At 39.0% G+C, this 20,209-nt stretch overlaps 1 protein-coding gene across 1 annotated transcript in view; it reads left to right on the top strand.

Moving 5' to 3' along the window:
• Nucleotides 1–19,721, top strand: part of mapk8ip1b (mitogen-activated protein kinase 8 interacting protein 1b) — a 57,738-nt gene extending 38,017 nt beyond the window's left edge. The window contains exons 4-12 of the mRNA XM_059351056.1: nt 3,912–3,993; nt 5,467–6,591; nt 9,870–9,945; nt 11,896–12,068; nt 13,383–13,486; nt 13,661–13,777; nt 14,423–14,493; nt 14,822–14,920; nt 16,262–19,721. Coding sequence (XP_059207039.1) covers nt 3,912–3,993; nt 5,467–6,591; nt 9,870–9,945; nt 11,896–12,068; nt 13,383–13,486; nt 13,661–13,777; nt 14,423–14,493; nt 14,822–14,920; nt 16,262–16,334 — 1,920 coding nt within the window. The 3' untranslated portion in view covers nt 16,335–19,721. The remainder of the gene's footprint in view (nt 1–3,911; nt 3,994–5,466; nt 6,592–9,869; nt 9,946–11,895; nt 12,069–13,382; nt 13,487–13,660; nt 13,778–14,422; nt 14,494–14,821; nt 14,921–16,261) is intronic.
• The last annotated feature ends 488 nt before the right edge of the window (nt 19,722–20,209 follow it).

The following is a 20,209-nucleotide window of genomic DNA, read 5'->3' as shown; positions in this document are numbered from 1 at the left end:
AACACCCAGTCAATCCCCATGAAAGGGCATGACATTGCAGGGTCCTGTGCACACACATTAAAAGTCAAAAGAAGGCGGGGCACCAGACTCCAGAAATTTCTAAAGTGAAGGTTCAATCTTAAATCGCATCTATTTCCTGTCATCTTGGGCTTTTGCTATCCATTAAAGTCAAAATCATCTTAATAAAATAAATTAACAAAACTGGCCTTGTTTGGGCCTATAAATAGGTGATCAGTCACTAAGTATTGTATGACGTGGTTCTCAATTAACATATCATATTGTTTTTGTAAAATAATGAAAATAATACATTTAAAATATTTTAAATAATAAAAATATTCTCAGAATTAAAATCCTATAATATGCCACAACTGTTATACCTGGGGGAAAAAACTTTAATAAATGTCAGAAAACTTGGTGAAAACTTAACAAGTGGGTTTAAAGAAAAAAAATCCTTCCCATAACTGTTGGTGAATGAGACTCAATGATCTCTGTGGTGAAAGAAAACAAACCTCTGCTCCTCAGATCAAAGCTGCTGTCTCCCACCTGCTGATTCACTTATTACCATGGCAACAGCTCCGTCTCCGCCCAGTGCACGTCGATGGGAAGTGAGTCATGCGTGGTGGGTGGACAGAGGAGGAGGATATGATTTATTTTGGGTGACATGTTGTCGTCACGGGAGTTTCCAGTTCTCCTTCAGTCTGTTCAAATCTCCCTTCTCTATCTGTGCCGATGCTATTTCTTATCTGTGTCTGTATCATCTGATGGCAAAAGATGGTACAAAATGTTGTGATCTTTTTTTTGTTTTGACAGTCTTTGGAAGGAGCTCTGAACACAACATTAACATAATGTCTTTAAATCATTCAGTTCAGTGCAGTTCTCTATTGTCCTACTGGGAAGGATTCATCTGCAGCAGAGCACACATAAACAATGACAGCAAACACATCACGGTACAACAATGGAGACTATAAATAGATGTAAAACAAAAAAATTACAAAGACAAATTGAGTCAGATGTGAAGTATTCTGATGCTAACACGGAGCAAAAAGTGATCCATTTTACATTGTCAACAGTGTAAAATATCAACTTTAACTACTTTAAATAATAAAAAGGAGAGGTTTTTTAGAAAGATGTATATATGGAGAACATTTAAATAGGAACATGTATTGAAGAAAGTATTCTATCACTGTCTTGTTATTGTTTATTATTATTATTTATTAACTATACAAATTAAAATAAAATCCCTCTTTAGTAAAAGAAAAATCTATATGTGTATTATTTTTATCATAACGTACATGACCATTATACTTATCATCACACAAAATAGCACATTTTATACTTTATACATATCATATTTTTTTCTGTATATTTTTCTACATTATATATCTGTTTTTATACCCCTTATACTATACTGTGTATGTCCTCTGCATATATACATATGATGTCATATAATTAGAATATCATGAAAAAGTTGATTTATAAGAATGATATGATTTATGATTTAAAATAAATAAACACTTGAAATATATAACTGACAACTAATGAAAAGCCATAATTCAGTATCTTAGAAAATTTGAATATTGTGAAAAGGTTCAATATTGAAGACACCTGGTGCCACACTCTAATCAGCTAATAACTCAAAACACCTGCAAAGGCCTTTAAATGGTCTCTCAGTCTAGTTCTGTAGGCTACACAATCATGGGGAAGACTGCTGACTGGACAATTGTCCAAAAGACGACCATTGACACCTTGCACAAGGAGGGCAAGACACAATAGGTCATTGCTAAAGATGCTGGCTGTTTATAGAGCTCTGTGTCCAAGCACATTAATAGAGAGGTGAAGGGAAGGAAAAGATGTGGTAGAAAAAAGTGTACCAGCAATGGGGATAACCGCACCCTGGAGAGGATTGTGAAACAAAACCCATTCTAAAATGTGGGGGAGATTCACAGAGTGGACTGCAGCTGGAGTCAGTGCTTCAAGAACAACGCACAGACGTATGCAGGACATGGGTTTCAGCTGTCGCATTCCTTGTGTCAAGCCACTCTTGAACAAGAGACAGCGTAAGAAGCGTCTCGCCTGGAAGGACTGGACTTCTGCTGAGTGGTCCAAAGTTATGTTCTCTGATGAAAGTAAATTTTGCATTTTGTTTGAAAATCAAGATCCCAGAGTCTGGAGGAAGAGAGGAGAGGCACAGAATCCACAATGCTTGAGGTCCAGTGTGAAGTTTCCACAGTCAGTGATGGTTTGGGGCCATGTCATCTGCTGGTGTTGGTCCACTGTGAGGTCCAAGGTCAACGCAGCCGTCTACCAGGAAGTTTTAGAGCACTTCATGCTTCCTGCTGCTGACCAACTTTATGGAGTTGTAGATTTCATTTTCCAACAGGACTTGGCACCTGCACACAGTGCCAAAGCTACCAGTAGCTGGTTTAAGGACCATGGTATCCCTGTTCTTAATTGGCCAGCAAACTCGCCTGACCTTAACCCCATAGAAAATCTCTGGGGTATTGTGAAGAGGAAGATATGATACACCAGACCCAACAAAGCAGAAGAGCTGAAGGCCACCATCAGAGCAACCTGGGCTCTCATAACACCTGAGCTGTGCCACAGACTTATCGACTCCATGCCACGCCGCATTGCTGCAGTTATTCAGGCAAAAGGAGCCCCAACTACGTATTGAGTGCTGTACATGCTCATACTTTTCATTTTCATACTTTTCAGTTGGCCAACATTTCTAAAAATGTTTGTATTGGTTCCTAAGTAATATTCTAATTTTCTGAGATACTGAATTTGGAATTTTTTTATTAGTTGTCAGTTATAATCATCAAAATTAAAAGAAATAAACACTTGAAATATATCGGTCTGTGTGGAATGAATGTAGACATTATACAAGCTTCACTTTTTGAATGGAATTACTGAAATAAATCAACTTTTTCACGATATTCTTAGATATTGTATATGTCTTTTGTATTTGTATTTTGTGAAATCCAAAATATTCTCAGGTCTTTTTTTTTGTTTTTTGTTGTTTTTTTCCTATGTGCAATATTAATAATAAATGCCAAGTAGCAGCCATGTATATAATGTATGTGTATTATGTATGTATATGTCTTATTTGTATTCTTTATTCTGTTTTTTAACTTTATAAATTCCCCTGTCTGTATCTTGAGCTGCTGTGGCGACTTAATTTCCCCACTGCAGGATACATAAAGTCTTATCTTATCTTTTATCTTCTGACCAAAGAGGATGAAATTAAGTATTTCACTGCCCTCTCCGGCTACAACTATTAAGTGTGTTCCCCTTCTGACTCAGTTGCACTCAGCCGTGATGTCACTGCGTACTGACCACACCCTTTACTACACTGCTTCATCACTGCAGAAAAGAGTTAGACCAGTGAATTTCAACAACATTCAGTGATTCCTCTCTAATTTCACTCTTTTCATCAATTCTACTCAACAGCAATTGCCTTTTAAAGTGTGTACAAAACTTTTCTTGACCTGTTTTTTTTTGGGGGGGGTGAAAAAGTTCTGCAGCATGTGATTTGGATGATAACCCTTTAATTTGAAAGAAGGAAGAAGTCATTTGAGAACTATCATGGCTTCTAGAAAAGGCTCTTGCCCGTCTCTCAACTCCCCCAACAGCCCAAATAGACTGTGAGTGTGTGTGAAAGGTCTGGTTCCCTTTAAATGCACACCACGAAGCACAGACAAAAGAATCCCCGCTCATTCAACAGAATAAAGGGTTTGTGTGAGGGAGGGAGAGCAAGGGACAAAAAGTTGTGTACATTGAGAGTCTCGATCCAGAACTTTGTGACCAAACCTCTCTCCCTTCCCCTCTCGTTTCCTCTCTGTATTCCCCATCTATTTTTCTTTCTCACCACTCCCTTCTTCTTCTCTTCCTCTTTTTCTGCATTTCCACAGGACACACTAAACAACAACTCCTTTGGGAAGAAATACAGTTGGCAGGAGAAGGTTTCAGGCTCGTCCTCGCCTTCTAAAACAGGTGAGCTCTTCTTCCCCACCACATCTCCATTAGTTGATGAAAACTGGGATGTTTTGAACCCTGTCTCTGATAATTTTCATCCTTCGGCTACTAACATAGCAGCTGAACGCGCCTGTGATTTGCATTCAGTCTGGCAGGTTTTGGGTGTCTCTGCTCCTCGGGACAGTGTTGTGGCTCGGAGTAGCTATGCCGAGCTAACTGTAGCTAACTGAGGCAAAGCTATAAACTGTATGTATGTATGTTAGGCAGCTCAAGGCTTAGTTAGCTGGGAGCTGTCACAACTCATTGCTGCAGTTCTTTTCAGAGCACCAGTATAAAAAGACAAACAAGTCAACAACTCGCCAAGTACAACAGTACATTACTAGATTTCTCAGTCATTTTTTAGCCCACCTGGAGAAAAGCTTTCAAAAATCCAGATAAATAAACTCAACTTTTATGCTTCATTGAAACCATGGTGGGAGAAGACAGAATGGGAGTGCCCATGCATTATTTTCAGATGATTACCTCATTTCTAGGCATGTATTCACACCAAATAAATTGAAATTAGCAATGATGAAAAATTGTCGTTTCTTTTATTTTTGTTTCTAGCCAAAGGATGATGATGTGTGTTGCTCATTTTTTTATTAGCTTAATATACTGTAGAATTTACTTTGGATTTCATTAAGATTTAACTGCAGCTGTGGTGTTGCTGCCAATGTTCCATTTGATGTCTCAGATATTATGGAATTACAACTAGGAGGCTGATGGTAGCTGTTTGATCCATTTGGCTGCTCATGATTACAATCTGTACAATGTGGTGGCTAAGGGTGGTTGTGGTTGCTCAATAAAATCAAGTCAGCAGCAGCTTTTCCAACAAGAAAAACTTTGACCTGTGAGCTGCACGGTTTGTTTTTAGGAGTAATCTGACAATATTCTGCTCAATTTGAATTAGTGCAGGAACAGGATTTCTGTTTCCTTCAATTTTCTTATAAGATGACTAATTGTTATAAATTAAATTTGCATCAAATTCTGTTTGTGATGATGCTTGCAAAGTAAAAATTAAACAAAAATACAACCCTTAATTTCTCTGTGCTGCGTAAATGCTGCTCACCTGTCATTTGCTCTCTTGCGGCATCAGATGTCACTGCTGCATCATGCACAGTGAAAATATAATGGCTGGATTTCCTGGTGATGGATTATGACATAACGCACCAATCGCCTTCTCCTGCCTGCATTATGAACTTGATGAGTAATGGGGATTTAGCTGCGTAATCCTGACATCCGTTACCTAACCATTTCTACTTTTCTCTCTTTCTGCTTGCTTCATCTGTGCATTTGTTGCTATGTCTGCCCTCATGTCCGTTTGTGCTTTTGTACGCGATGCATTCCTGCATCATGTATATTTGCTCTGTGTGTGCGTCTGGCCCTTGTGCGTGCTCGTGTGTATGCGTGTGTGTTTCTGCGTGTTGCTGTTTGCGTCTGCTCTTCCTGCAGGTGAGCTCACGCCTCCACGTGAGCACAGCTGTCTGAGCGACGAGGACAAGGTGCAGGGCGGGGGAGCGCAGACCAAAGACCGAGGGACTTCTACTGACGCCCCCTGCAGACACAGCCACACCTCTGGACACTCACACGGTTCATCCACGACCACTGCCACACGCTCCAAGCTTCAGGAGAAGCCACCCGCGCCACCCCCACCCCAGAACTATACACCAGCTCCCCTTTACCCTGCGGGGAAGGCAGATGGAGGCGGGAACAACCGGGAGAGGATCCGCTACACCACGGACGTTCACCTAGAACCCACAGAGGAGATCTATCTAACTCCTGTGCAGCGCTCCGCCGACCCCCTAGACCCCCCTAACGCACAGGACCGGCCTTTCCTCTCGCAGCAGACCGAGCAGGGCCGCATGTCCATCAGCTCCGACACAGAGGGCCCGCCTCCTTACCAGCCCCTCCCAGACCGAACAAACCCCTCCATCTCTGAGGAGGACGAAGCCTACATCCCCCCGCCTTCGTATGCTTCTTGTGTAGAGTCCCTTATCACGCCGCCCAGCATGGCTCGCTCCTCCCTCACGCTGGACCTCAGCCTGAAGGGGGCAGGAACGGGGGCCGGGGTCATGCTCAGACCTGGATCCTCGGTGGAGTACGTGGATGCCACAGACGAAAGCTACTGTGGGGAGGATGAAGATGTGGACAGAATAATAATGGACGGTAGGATGAGGAAGGGGACAGGGAAGGGGGATGGTGGTGGCAGCAGAGTCCCAGTAAGGACTTCCATGAGCTCGGAGGCCAGCGGCCTTTCGTATGACTCAGTCAAATACACGCTGGTGGTGGACGAGCACGCTCAGCTGGAACTGGTCAGCCTCCGGCAGTGTTACCAAGGCTACAGCGACGACAGTGACTCGGCCACCGTCTACGACAACTGCGTGTCTTCTCCCTACGAGTCGGCCATCGGGGAGGAGTACGAGGAAGAAGATGAGGACGATGAGGACGGCCTTCAGATAGGAGGCGTGAGGAGAGAGGCCACAGCCTGTCTGTCTGAAGACTCCACCCCTGAGGTCGACCTGCACTTCTCCAAGAAGTTCCTCAATGTCTTCATGAATGGACGCTCTCGCTCCTCAAGTAAGTCTCTGCAATGATAAACTTGTTTCAAAAATATTTTATTATCATCAAGTATTTTATGGGTTATCTTGCATACATTGACCAAATGTGACATGTCAGTAATGGAAAACAGTATTAACCACCTTGGCGGTCAGATGGCCTGTCAGTATTCCAAAGGTCTTGATGTATTAATATAATATTCTGGAGCATTATTGAACATTTTTATCCATTGTCAATATTTTAAATAAGGCCTTAATTCAGCATCATGTGTCTGGACTTGGAGGAAATGGACTTCAGAAAGCCATACATTAATATTCTAAACCCTTATACACCTTAATAGTTTTTTATTAATATATGTATTGAGTAGTTAGGTCATTTTAATTACATATTTATGATTAGAATAACTTTACACATGGTGCTGAGCATCTCGAATTACCACAACCCCCAGTTCTCTGTAAAGGGTGATTGCTAATGGGTTGATATAATAACACAGCCATATTACTCTACCCAGTGATAAACGACATGTAAAAAAAAAAGGTTAATATTACAGAATTTTAATTTTAACTTTCTTATTCGGGAGGCTCCTGGCGAGAGAACAGATGATGATTTTGTTTGCCAATTTAATTTTCTTTATTTTTAAGACATATTTGGAAAATATATGAGATTGTTGTACATTTAAATTGTCTTAACTTGTCTGCAGGGGGAAGAACATAATCAAAAATGTGAGTGATGAGAATAGGAAATGTTTTGGTTTTGTTCTGTAACAAGAAAGACTTACAGTATACAAAGCAATGCAAACTAAGACACTTTGCATACAGGGTAGTCTCATATTGCCTATGTGTGAAGTATTTTCTTCTTCAGCCATTTTCTCGATAGCACACAGTAACATGTCAGCCTCCGACTTGATTTTTACCTCTTAATAATATGTATTTATTACTCATTGCGAGGTATTTAATTCCTCACATTATTATATGTGAAACAACCAGGAAGCACATAGGTGCAGTAGGCTTTTGTTCCGTGTAATTCCCTTTAAACATGAGTAACACAGCGGTGAATGCTGTCTGGCTGAATTGGCAGCGCGGAGGGAAAGGCTTAAAGCGATGTGGCTGATGAAGCAAAGCCACAGAGATATCCAGGAGCTGGAATATTCCTGCACAGCACACATCACCATCCACATGACACATTGCTCGGCGTTCTCTGCTCTGTTTGAGTTAGATTTAACTTTATCTTCTAAAGTCACATCTGAAATTGGTTGAGAAATCATATTTGAACTTTTTTTTTTTATCATACCAGCAGTTTGAACATGTGAAGTTTTGCTAATTCAGGCCACAATACCCAGCACAGCTTGTTAGTGTTGTAAATGAAAGCTGTAGTTTTTGTTGCTTTGCTGATAACGTTATCAGCATTCTGACAGCAGCACATTCGGGGCAGAAACCCAGCTGGACATTTAGGTAGCCTGCTGTGTGGAGGGACACTGAGCCAAAAGCAGCTTGCTCTTTCATGGATGTGCATCTCTCTTCCTCTCTGCTGTCCAGAGCAATCACACATTCAAAAACATGTTGAAGTCTTGTTCCAGACATTAAAATAATGGCATTTCTAGAAGGGTTTTTTGGACGGACTGAGGAAGAAAACAAGCGATGACTGGCAGATTCAGCTGAATAGTAATACAGAAAAAATCATTTGTACAGCCACTTACTGCCAGATGTCCTACCACCATGTATATTTTAACAGCTTCAACTTATAATCCTAAATGCTGTTTTTGAATACTTTTCCTTCTGCCTGTATATCCCACTTCAAATGTTTACCCTGCCATGTTTAGTATAATTTTTTTCAGCACAACCTCACCTATATGACCTGTTAACTATTTTTTCATTTTGACTAGATCAACATTTGAACCCCAAAAAACATAAAATTGGATTTTTAAAACTGTTTATATATATATATATATATATATATATATATATATATAAATATATATATATATATATATATATATATATATATATATATATATTTTTTTTTTTTTTTTTTTTTTTTTTTTTTCAAAACGCAATCATGCCCAATGATGCATTTTAAATGTTAAAAATGTGAAAACAGGTTGCAAATAAAACATAAAAACGTGGCCCCTCCCCCACATATCTGCAGTGTGCAGCCTGAAAAGCAGAGTCGGCACATTCGGCCACTTTTTTCTCCATTTTGTTATATGACAAAAATGCAGAAGATAGTACAATGTATGCAATTCCAGCTCCATCACATCTTGCATATTTTTCTAAAAAAATATTTTTACTGTTAAATATATTTTACCCTATCAATAGTTTTACTTGGCCTGTCATCATCAAACAAAAACTGGCATGTAGTTTCAAGCCAGAACTTATGAAAATGTGAAAACAAGTTGCGAAAAAAAACAGAAAAGGTGGCCCCTCCCCCACATGTCTGCAGTGTGCAGCCTGAACAGCAGAGTCAGCATATTTGGGCACTTTTTCCCATTTCGTTTTGACAAAAAACGACGAGGATATTACAATATATGCAATGCATATTATGACATGTGTGGAAAAATAATTTTTACACTAAATATATTTGATTAATTTAGCTGAATTTTAAAACAGTTGTCCAGCACTTTGGCATGCTTTCAGAATTCAAGCATGCATACTAGCAGTTGCCAATGTATCCTCATGGAGGGAGGAGACAAAGCTGTGATTCTAAAATTTGCTACTTTCCCAGACTGTATCTGGGAATGAGGATGAGGAGGGTCCTTTCATTTAGAATTTACCTTCATTAAGTTGACTATCATTTTGTCTCAAACATTAACCCACATCATGGTGTGTATGCATGTTTAAAGCAGCCAGCAGCTGTGGGCAGGAGTGGGTACTCACATGAAAGAGACAGACATAGACTTTTCTTTAATGTATGTGTGGAAATTTCCTCTAATAATCCTCGCTGTCCTCTTGGATGCGGCCCATGATTCTCACAGGCTCATTAGAAACACCAACGCAGTTTATCTGAGCAGTGCAGCAGGGAGGTAATGGATGTCTCAGGGGAATGTAGGTAGAAATACACAATGCTCATCTGTTTCACGCCTAATTAAAGTGTGATTTATGGCTCCTAAAGAATGCATGTGTGCTTCAAAGTAAATACAGTGTGCTATAAGTGTGTTTTCTTCTTGTATATGATGGACTTTTGTTGCAATTTAAATTGGATGCCATTCACCTTTTTCCAAGCTGAACACAGAGGCTGTTATTGTGTGTATAAGTGTTATTGCATTATTTCTTACTTGTTTTTTTTCTTGTCTGCTTTTCAAGGTGCAGAGTCCTTTGGATTATACTCTTGTGTCGTAAATGGAGAGGAGAAGGATCAGAGCCACAGAGCGGTCTACAGGTGAGGAAGAACTGCATCATCATCAATAAATCATCATCATCATCATCATCATCACATCCATACTAGATATTCTCACCATGACTGAAAACATAATGTAGTTTTAGCCTTCATTTTTAATTAATGTATGATTTTCTCATTACATCAATAAAGCAGTCAGGACATCAAAGTTGCTTAGTGTGGAGTGCAAAAAAATTCTACTATACTATCAATTTACAAAACATAAATTATCCACACAAAGGTAAAGCATTAGTCTTAAAGGCACCTCATTCATATATAACCTTTGGTTTATCCATATGTAATAACGCAATTATTTTAAACTTTATAAAGTGTGATATTCCTCTACCAGGAGGTTGTCGTTACAAAGATCGCATACTATTTAATTTGAGACTGTCCTTCTCCAACAAACGACCCTGTACATTTTTTGTGCAAGCAACCTGTTTCGAGTTATATTTCAATTTGTTACAACGTCATTTAGCAGACACGACATACATCTGAGTGTTCATACAACACAAGCAAAGATCTAGTCAGAACACAGCACATGAGTAAGATCGAATGGAGTTTGGTAACTCGTCCCACCACCTGGGAACCACAGAGGAGAAGAGTCTAGCTTGTGACATGTAGTGGGCCCTGTAGTGGTGGAAGAGTCAGACACCATTCGAGTGTAGTGAGGGAGGGTGTTTGAACCTGAATGAAGGAGTTCAGGAAGGTGGCTGTTTTTTAGGCAAGAGTCAGGGTTTTGAATTTGATGCGGGTAGCAGCTGGGAGCCAGTGCAGGGACTTGAGCATTGGGGCGACATGTGCTGTTTTGGGCTGGTTGAAGACCAGACGCACCGCAGCGTTCTGGATCATCTGCAGAGGCTTGGAAGTGCACGCAAGGAGACCTGACATTAGGGAGTTGCAGTCATCCATACGTGATATCACATGGGCCTGTACCAGGAGTCTCAGGTTGTTGTTCAGTGGTGACCTCTATTGACCCTAGGAATTATGACAGGCAGGCAACATAATATAAAGAGTGAAAAAGTTCACAGAGGGAGGAGGTCGGGATGGATGAATGGGTGAGAAATACAGGACTTCGACTCGGGACCACTGTCCTGTGTGAAACCAAAAGTTAACAAAGCGGGTTTACTTATTCCCTTTGGATCATCTTACCAACACCGTGGAAACGTCCCATCTTTCAAACATACCGTGAGGATGGGTTCCAGCTGAATTTAAAGTTGCAGTTACTTTTAAACATGCTCATCTCCATCTGTCTTTTTTTTTTCCTTTTTTTAAATGTGCTTGCTGGAGCAGAAAACGCTCCATTTCTTCATGTTTGCCCTGTAACAATCACACTCCAGTTGGCAGCGTGGATTTACAGCTGCTGTTGGAAGACCTCGGGCTGATAAATGTATGAGGGAGTGGGACAAAAACAACATCAATGCAGTCATGTGAATAGCAGCATCTCTGTGCACTGACAGATCATATGATGTGCAGGACATTATCCGTGCACTGAGAGCAGGGCGCTTGTTACAATGTTCATTTAATTCAGCAAGCTTCTAGTATGGATATGTATAATATTCTGTATTTTTCTAATGCCTCTATTTTCATTATTATCCTATCTTATTAGCCAACATCAGGTATTGGTTTATGTTTTAATTTCAGCTGAATTAGCAGTTTAATTTCTTTGACTTATGAAACTATTTAAACATTGTTAGATAAACTCCGGGTTCAGTATAAGTCAATATGAAAACAAGGTGTGTTTTATATGAAAAGCTGACTCTGGAACTCCATGTTCTGCATATTGAAAGTGTGTTTTGTGTATTAGCATATGGCCTGTAGGCTGTAGCTGTAGTCAGCTTGGATTCCCAAATGTCATTCATTTATTGTGAAGCTGTGTATGGTGATCATCCAGTTCATAAAAAGCCTGTGATTTCCCTCAGATCATCTGCATAACCACGTCCGTCTCAACAGGTTCGTCCCCCGTCATGATGATGAGCTGGAGCTGGAGGTAGATGACCCGTTGCTGGTGGAGGTCCAGTCAGAGGATTACTGGTACGAGGGCTACAACATGCGAACTGGAGCCAGAGGGATCTTCCCAGCTTACTACGCTATAGAGGTGTCCAAGGACACGGACAGTTACAAAGGTACTGACACTGCTGCCGAGGCTGACTGTCTTCATAAAAATGATAAAATGCCTTGAAACGCTGACTGAAAAAATATTAGTTTTCTTTTATTTGTGCTGTTTAGTTTCACATGGTAGATTAACTTTACTACCACAGTGGTAGCAAATTCTAGAAATTAAAAGAAAGCTGAAACATGATAAATGCTTTTTTTCCCCCTCTGAGAATCTACCTGTGAACTGGCAACCTCATTTCAACAAAGAGAAGACAAATGTTTGCTTAGCATTCTGCGGGAGCTGTTATCACAGAACAGTAAAAAAAAAAAAAGATATATTTGTTTAAATAATTAGGTGGCAAAATTTGACTATGATTTCAGTTGCAGCTTCCCATTTACATTGGAATTTGGACAGAAAGTCTAAAAAAAATCTAGTTACATAAGATTTGCTGCTTGTCTTTGTTAAATATGGAAATTGAATATATTTAGCTTTTGGATTGTTGATTTTTTTTTTAAAGACAGCAAATTTGTCACCTCAGGGCTTTAAGAAATTGAACATTTTTTCCACAATATTCATAGTATTTTATAGTCCTAAATTAATTTTGTTTGCAGCCCTTATATGAAGGTGAATTAATTCCCCAAAATAGTTTTTAATAGTCTTGAAAAACCTTAATGTGTGTAGGAGTGTGAATAAGGGCTGTTCTACATTTCTTCAAAGCTCTGTTTGAGGGTTAAGACTTGGTTTTAGGTTTAATGTTAGATTTATGTCCGGATTAAGGTTTCAGAGGTCTGCAAAAGCCCGTCACCACAGAGACCTAGATCTACAAGATGAAATTCCCAGCAGTTACTCAGGCTTTGTTGTGCTTTCCAACAAACAAATTGGGCAATGTTTGTGTGTGAGACACGTGTGGGTGATATTGTACAGACTCAGCTGTGAACTGTGCGGTTTAAACTAGCCTGAGGGTGTGTTAAGGTCGACTGGTGACACTCCTCTCTGTCAGGTTTAAGCAGCTGGTGACACGGACAAAATATGACATGATTAACATGAGTAAAAATACAAAACAAAGGCATGATTACAACAGATTAATATGCATTTTTAGATGCTCATAATGGAGAAGAAGTCATTAGTTCTCTCAACCCCCATCAGATATATTATTGTCCTTCTGTTGCTTTGGACAACCAGAAAAGATACTTTTTTGTCTCTTCACAGGAGCTACAAAATAATAAGAGTGGGTTTTTTTTATTTATCTATGATATGCATATTATGTATGCAATATTTTTTGTCTTTGATTATTATTTCCTGGGTTTTTGTTTTATGCTTATGTTCTGTCCTTCCTGTGCAGTGAAAAGCAGTGAATGGATGGACAGATACCGGCTGAAGTTCCTGGGCTCAGTTCAAGTGCCCTTCCACAAAGGAAACGATGTTCTGTGTGCAGCTATGCAGAAGGTACGAGGCGAAGGAGAAATAAATCACACATACATCAGCAGTTATCCCAGAAAACCTGGGTAGAACACTAGTGGAATAATACAAGACGGAAACAGTTTTATTTGCTTTTTTGGAGTCATAGTCATGGAGTCAATATTTGAGTTTAATGAGTCATCTTTAACATTTGCTTTCCAGATTGCCACCAACAGAAGGATGACAGTAAAGTACAACCCTCCTTCGTCCTGCATCCTGGAGATCAGTGTGAAAGGCATCAAGCTTGCAGTTCAGGAGGATTATTATGCCTGTGACAGAGTAAGCACTCTTACTGTACATGTATGTTTTTAATGTAAAAAAAAAAAAAAAAATTAAGCGCTTCATGAGATTTTGTCAAATAAAAGCTTATATTGCCACCAGAATGCCATTAAAAAAATGACAGCATGTCGCCCCCATGTGGCTGCCAATAGAGACTGCAGGCAAATGGAGGCAGAGGAAGTGTTTTTTTTTAACCCTTGTGTTGTCTTAGGGAGCAAAAAATGATCTGTGCTGTAATAAAAACAAGCAGATTCCACTGATTAAAAACAGTTTTTCTGCACTGTATGAGGGAAAACCTCGATATTCACAAAGTTTTTGATGAATGACGGGTTGTTTCTTCATGCAAAATAGATTTGGGTTTAAAAATCAATTAAGCTGCTTTATTTAAGGGGTTTAGTGAGGCGGGTCTTTACAGAAAGTTAAGGCAACACAATGGTTAAGGTTTAGATCTTATTTAAGTATTTCCATTCATCATTTCAGCAAGAAACACTGTACTCTTGTCACATGTTACTTTCCAGATGAAGTGGAATATATAGATAGAATGAGGCAGATAACACATGTATTTTGTAATAGTAAGTTATTGTAGAGAAAGAAGCCTTTGGTGTTAAACTAAGACATTTCCTCTTTTTTGTGTCCTGTTTACAGAGTAACGAGTGCAGTCACTTCTTCCAATTAAAGAACGTCTCCTTCTGCGGCTATCACCCCAAAAACAGCAAGTAAGTGAAGACAGGCAACCAGAATCAGGGACTGCAAAAGCACATCATATTTTCTGTACTATCTGACTACAGTAAACAAAACAAAGAGAGCGCATACCACAGAAGCCCAGTCCTCATAAGCGGGCGGCCCAGGTTCGAATCCGGCTCGGAGCCCTTTCCCGCATGTCTTCCCCTCTGTCTCCCCCTTTCACTCTCAGTATCTCTCCTATCAATAAAAAAAAATAAAAATTGTTAGGCGATTATTTTAAGAGGGTGACGAAATAAAGGTGATGGTGATGCTGAATACCATCTTCAGAGTGCCTTATAAGTTTCCCCGTCCTCTCCGCAGGTACTTTGGTTTCATCACTAAGCACCCAGCAGACCAGAGATTTGCCTGCCATGTGTTTGTGTCAGAAGACTCCACCAAGCCTCTTGCAGAGTCTGTAGGGTAAGTCAAACTTTTGTTAGATCATTCTTTGCATCGAGGATGTTTGTGCATTTACATTCCTCAGCTGACACATACAGATGCATGATTTAGTTTAGGAATGCTCTGCAGGCTATGCCTTCCCTAAACGCAGTGGGCCAGATGCTCAGAATTCTTTTAGATTCACGACTTTAACTATGTAGAAAAATGCAGATACATTCTTTTGCCGCATGTAGCTCTGACTTTGTTGTTTAAATCATTGTTGAGCTGGGTGCATATGCAAACCATATACTGTATAATAATAATATACATAATAATAACATAATCACCCATTGGTTTGTGGACTGGCCGTTTGAAGCATCGAGTTCAGTGCACAGAACGGCCGACTCCTTGTCCGTGTCTTTTAATACAACTGAATGCTGAACAAGACATTTTTAAATGACCAAAATGTTCAAATAAACTTTCGTGAACTGAGAACACACAGTGAAAGGGTCAAAGCTCTGAGATGAAAACACAAACAGGTTCACAGCTATTTAGATGCACACAGTGCCGTGCATAGGCTTTGTTTTGCTTCTCTAGCCACGCCCCAAATCTCAAGCTACTTTATCATCTATTTTCTTCTAAATGGGACCATTATTTACACAATTAGCATCATATTGATTTGAAGAAGACTTTAAACAATCGATTGAGACCATAATGTTGCCACAAGATTTTTTTCTGAGGGAATAAATAAAGTGTGAAGTCATCTCAATTTGTATTGAGATAGATAGGCCGGACTTCTTCTGCAACTACCGTTGGCGTCCCCTGTTGGAATTTTGAAAGATTGCAGTGTTAAGGCACTTCCAGGTTGCCCTAATTTTCACACCCAGTTACCCTTAAATGAATGTGGGAACATCCTGAAATATCAATTTGCACATTCATAGTTGTACGCTGCTCATTAGTCAATGAGAAGAACAGCAAAGAGACTGCAATTTCACCGACTGTGTGGCATCAGCAAGGTTCTCCAACAGTGCTGGAACAGCAGTGATTATTTATACCTATATTTCCATATTTCAATTTTATTCTATTGTACATATCTCTATTTTGTTTTACTCCAAATTATTCTACTTTTAATATTTCTATTTGTACATATCTTTATTTACTTAAGACTGGCATTTGTATTTATTATTTTATTGTTGTAAATTTAGTGTAGAGTGCTTTTTACTTTTTTACCTGTATTTGTTTCTTTTCCTATTCTTATACAGTAGCAACTGTAACAAAATATTTCTGATTCTGATGACACTTGGCTGTGGCTATGTTTAATGTCTGTACCACTTCATCACATGTGTCATATGATTGATTGAGGTGCCTGTCTTTGTTTTTCAGGAAAGCCTTCCAGTTGTACTATAAAGAGTTTGTGGAGTTCTCGTGCCCGACAGAGGACATCTACCTGGAATAGCCCTGCCCTGCCTTCACAGCCCTGTACAGTACACTGTATCATAACATAATGTTGCATGAAGGACAGGCATATCAAAAATAACAACAACAAGAAAAAAAGAGGAAAACATTTTAAAAAAAAATAACAAATCTGACAAACGAGCAGGAAAAGAAGGATCACGTATTGGAACTGTGGTGAAAACGTTGTGCAGCAAGAAGAAGAGATGAAAATGAGCCAAAGGAGGAGTGAGAAAAGAAATTATGCAAAATGGAGTCAGTGATGAGGCGAAGAGCACAGGCTGTCCATGGAAAGCACAAACATTGTATCACCGCAGCCTTGGCGGCCCTAGTTAAACCTGTAGCGTCATCTCAGCGGGTGCAACATAAAAGCCCAGGAGCCGAACTGGACAGCACCAGCTTGTATTTGCACTTGACAAAAACAACAGCAGCTGACATTTTGGAACACATGAGTTGATGAGTTTGCTTTGACTTTGAACATTTAAGGTCTTCTAAGCATGAGGGTATAAGTGTATATTTACTAAATGACATCCTCACACAGGAAATGTACACAAAATGAAACAAATCTATGTAGGAACAGTGACCTTTAACCTTCTAGCACACCTGGTATAAACGGTGATATCCACATTGTTCAGTGGCAACAAAAAATCCACCCTAAAACACTTTTATAAAACCAGCTATAGGTGATGTTCTTTGCATTTTCAGCTGTTTGACAACAGAAAATGTTCTAGTCATCTGGAGAATTGATGGAAATCAGCAGATTATGGTGTCTGTAATGGTCGAGGCCGGGTCATAAACTTTCTCATTTTACAGCTAAAGGCTCACTTAAATATATTTCTGAAAACATTAGAAGTGAGAAATACGATAAGGACTTGGTGGAGCTCGACCACAAGGCTCTCTACATGTGTACTGCAGTATGAGCTGTGCACACACTGCAAAGTGGGGCTCAGAGTACAATGCAAAGGCACAAGTGTAGAATAGGTTTGTGTCACATGTCTGAAGCATCCAGAAAGAACAAAACAAGCCGAGCCAAGTTTATTTTAGTTTAACACAAAGGCAAGTAAGAGCCTGATTGGAGTTGCAGCTAATTCATTGATCTAGGGGTATCCGCAAGAAAGTCTGCAACTATTTTGACAATGGATTCAATTATTTTCAAGCAAAATGCTGGAAAAGTTTACTTGTTTCCGCTTCTCTAATGTCAATGTTTGCCAGTTTTCTTGGTCTTCTCTCATATCAAATCAGTTATATTTAGGGTTTTGGACTTGAATTTGTGATACATCAAATGACTAAATGATAATCATCAGTTACCCCCTCCGAGCCAATGATTAGGAAAGGGGTCAGGTATATGAGACCTTGCTATTCCTTTTCGGGTCGCTTTCAAACAAGGTCAAAATTGTAACTGATTGAATATAAAGCATATTAGCAAGGCATAGCCTTGAAATTGTGTATAACATTTACTTAAGGTTCCTCCATGGGCAAACACATACCGTATGCAAATTAATTTTCTTGAAATCATAGAGCCACTCCTTTCCACCAATGTTCCACAATAAAACACAGAGAGGCGGAAATTGAGAGACCAGTGTTCAAACACTTTTACGATTACAAATCATGATGTGAGGGTTCACTTTTGTGGATTTTTCCTTTTAAGTTTTGTCTGCAGCTTCTATGGTACTGTAGTGCTAAATTAAACGGTCCCCACAATTTGCCCTGTAAAGCCCTTAATGAGTCACACTGCGCTTCGTTACTGTGTGTTCTAACTAGGTATAAAATCAGTCACAAAGATGTTTAATAACAGGAGAGAAAAAAGGCTCTTTGGACTCTTCAAGACGAGTTCTGACATACAGACTTCTCCTTCGTGTGGTGTTCTAGAAACTTGCTCCTCATAGTTTCCACATCAGAAATCTGAAATGCTCCCAGTGTGGCGTTGGTAACATAATAAGGCTGATCCTCGGTGCAGTAGGTACGGGTGCTGACAAGGGAGCTAAAGCAAAACTCTGGTGTCTTCATATCTTCACTAGTAGTGCCTCTTTTTCATCAGATCATTGTGACCTTCCTCAGTGAACATTATCACATTTTAAGGGATTGCCATTGAGTGTGTGTTGAAGTTGAAGAGTTTGAAGGGGTATGTTTGATGTGTTTTTTTCCCACTGCACTAAATGGGCTGAGCTGTGCCTGTGCTGTCACAAGTCATATTATAGGGCAGTAAAATTGTGCCAATTCAGAGCCTTTATGTGTGTAGCCTGAGCAAGAAGCTAAAAAATTAATTCACAGAAAGGTAGAATGTTAAAATGCACAGGTGCTATGCGCTTATGAAATATATATCTACTTCCATTCTGTTAGTACATCCATGTAACTATTCCTCTTAAGACACAGATTATATGCATAGAAATGTGTGCAACACATAAATTGTGCATCATACAGAACATTTTGTTGAACATTTGTCAAGTGCAACATTTTGTGCGACCCCTGAATGTGACATGAAATGTATGCATTAATATTTTAATCGTCTGCGACCCATTTTAATACTTTCAATTTCAATAATTTAATTTGATTTAATGCACTCTGTGACAACTTGGCCACTGGTTGCATAACAACTCATGGCACCTTGTGGTTATTACTGGAATTATATTCCTGTCCTCAATGCTAGTGCTATTAGCTAAAGAGAAATATAATTAGCCACAGGTATTACACCATATCAACCAAAATTGTTGATATTCTGATGACATTTTTATTGGCATTAAAATGAAAAAGGGACCAAATGACTATACCAGAAAACCAAGGAATTCCCGTTTCATTATAATTTATTTATTATAATTGTCATAAAAAGTATTAGTATTATTATTATTATTATGGTGATGATAGTTCCAGTACAGGTACAGCACAGTTATTCTGCAGTGAAAAACAAACAGAAAGTGTGCTTTCTACATCATTTATCACTAACACTAATTTCTAACAGATTATTTTATGTGAGCTATATTTAACAGAAGATAAAATGTCTGTGAAAGAAAGATTCATTAATGGAAGATATGGAAATTGTCAATTCAGCCATCTCACCAGTCCCCACGGTTTGTTTCTTTCAACAACAACAACAACAAAAAATGAAATACAGAGTTGTCTGCTGTTCCTGATCTAAGCCATCGTGTTTGCATCAAGAGATCAACACTGACTTTTATATGAGTTCCCTTCTCAAGAGCCAATCAGGCAGATAGGATGAAATGTACTGTAGTGGGGGCTATGAAAAGGGTGTATAGACATGCCATATATAAATAAATACTTTAATATCTGTAATTATAAATATGACGTATGGATTTAACATGTAGTATGTGAAATTTCTCTTTATTTTGGAATTTTTTTAGGTGTGAATTATTCTTTATTTAAAAATTTTAATGCAGATCTCACAGTGTCCTGTCATTATTACATCTGACATCACATATACAGTGTTGGAAGAAGTATTCAGATCCTTTACTTAAGTTAAAGTGCTAATACCACACTGAAATTACTCCACTACAAGCAAAAGTCCTGCATTCAAAAGTTAGTGAAGTAAATGTACAAAAGTATCAGCACCAAAATGTACTTGTTATGCAGAATGGACCCACTCAGATTGTTTTATATATTCTAAATATATTATTGGATTATTATTATTGATGCATTTATGTCAGCAGTGTTTCGTTGTCGTCAAGGTAGAGTTAATTTTAACTTAATATACTTTTATGTGGTTGAATTTATAAACATGCATAATCATTTTAAATTGATCATGTTTTTTATGTTCAATCTTGACCTGAAAAGTAACTAAAGCTTTCAGCTAAATGTAGTGGAGTAAAAAGTATAAAGTTGCATATGGTGAAATACTGAATGTACAAGTACCCCAAAATTGCACTT

This window comes from Centropristis striata, chromosome 2 (genome assembly GCF_030273125.1).
Source record: "Centropristis striata isolate RG_2023a ecotype Rhode Island chromosome 2, C.striata_1.0, whole genome shotgun sequence".
In the NCBI taxonomy this organism is placed as follows: domain Eukaryota; kingdom Metazoa; phylum Chordata; class Actinopteri; order Perciformes; family Serranidae; genus Centropristis; species Centropristis striata.
Note: the sequence above shows the minus strand (reverse complement) of the source record. Positions and strands in the feature narration are given on the sequence as shown.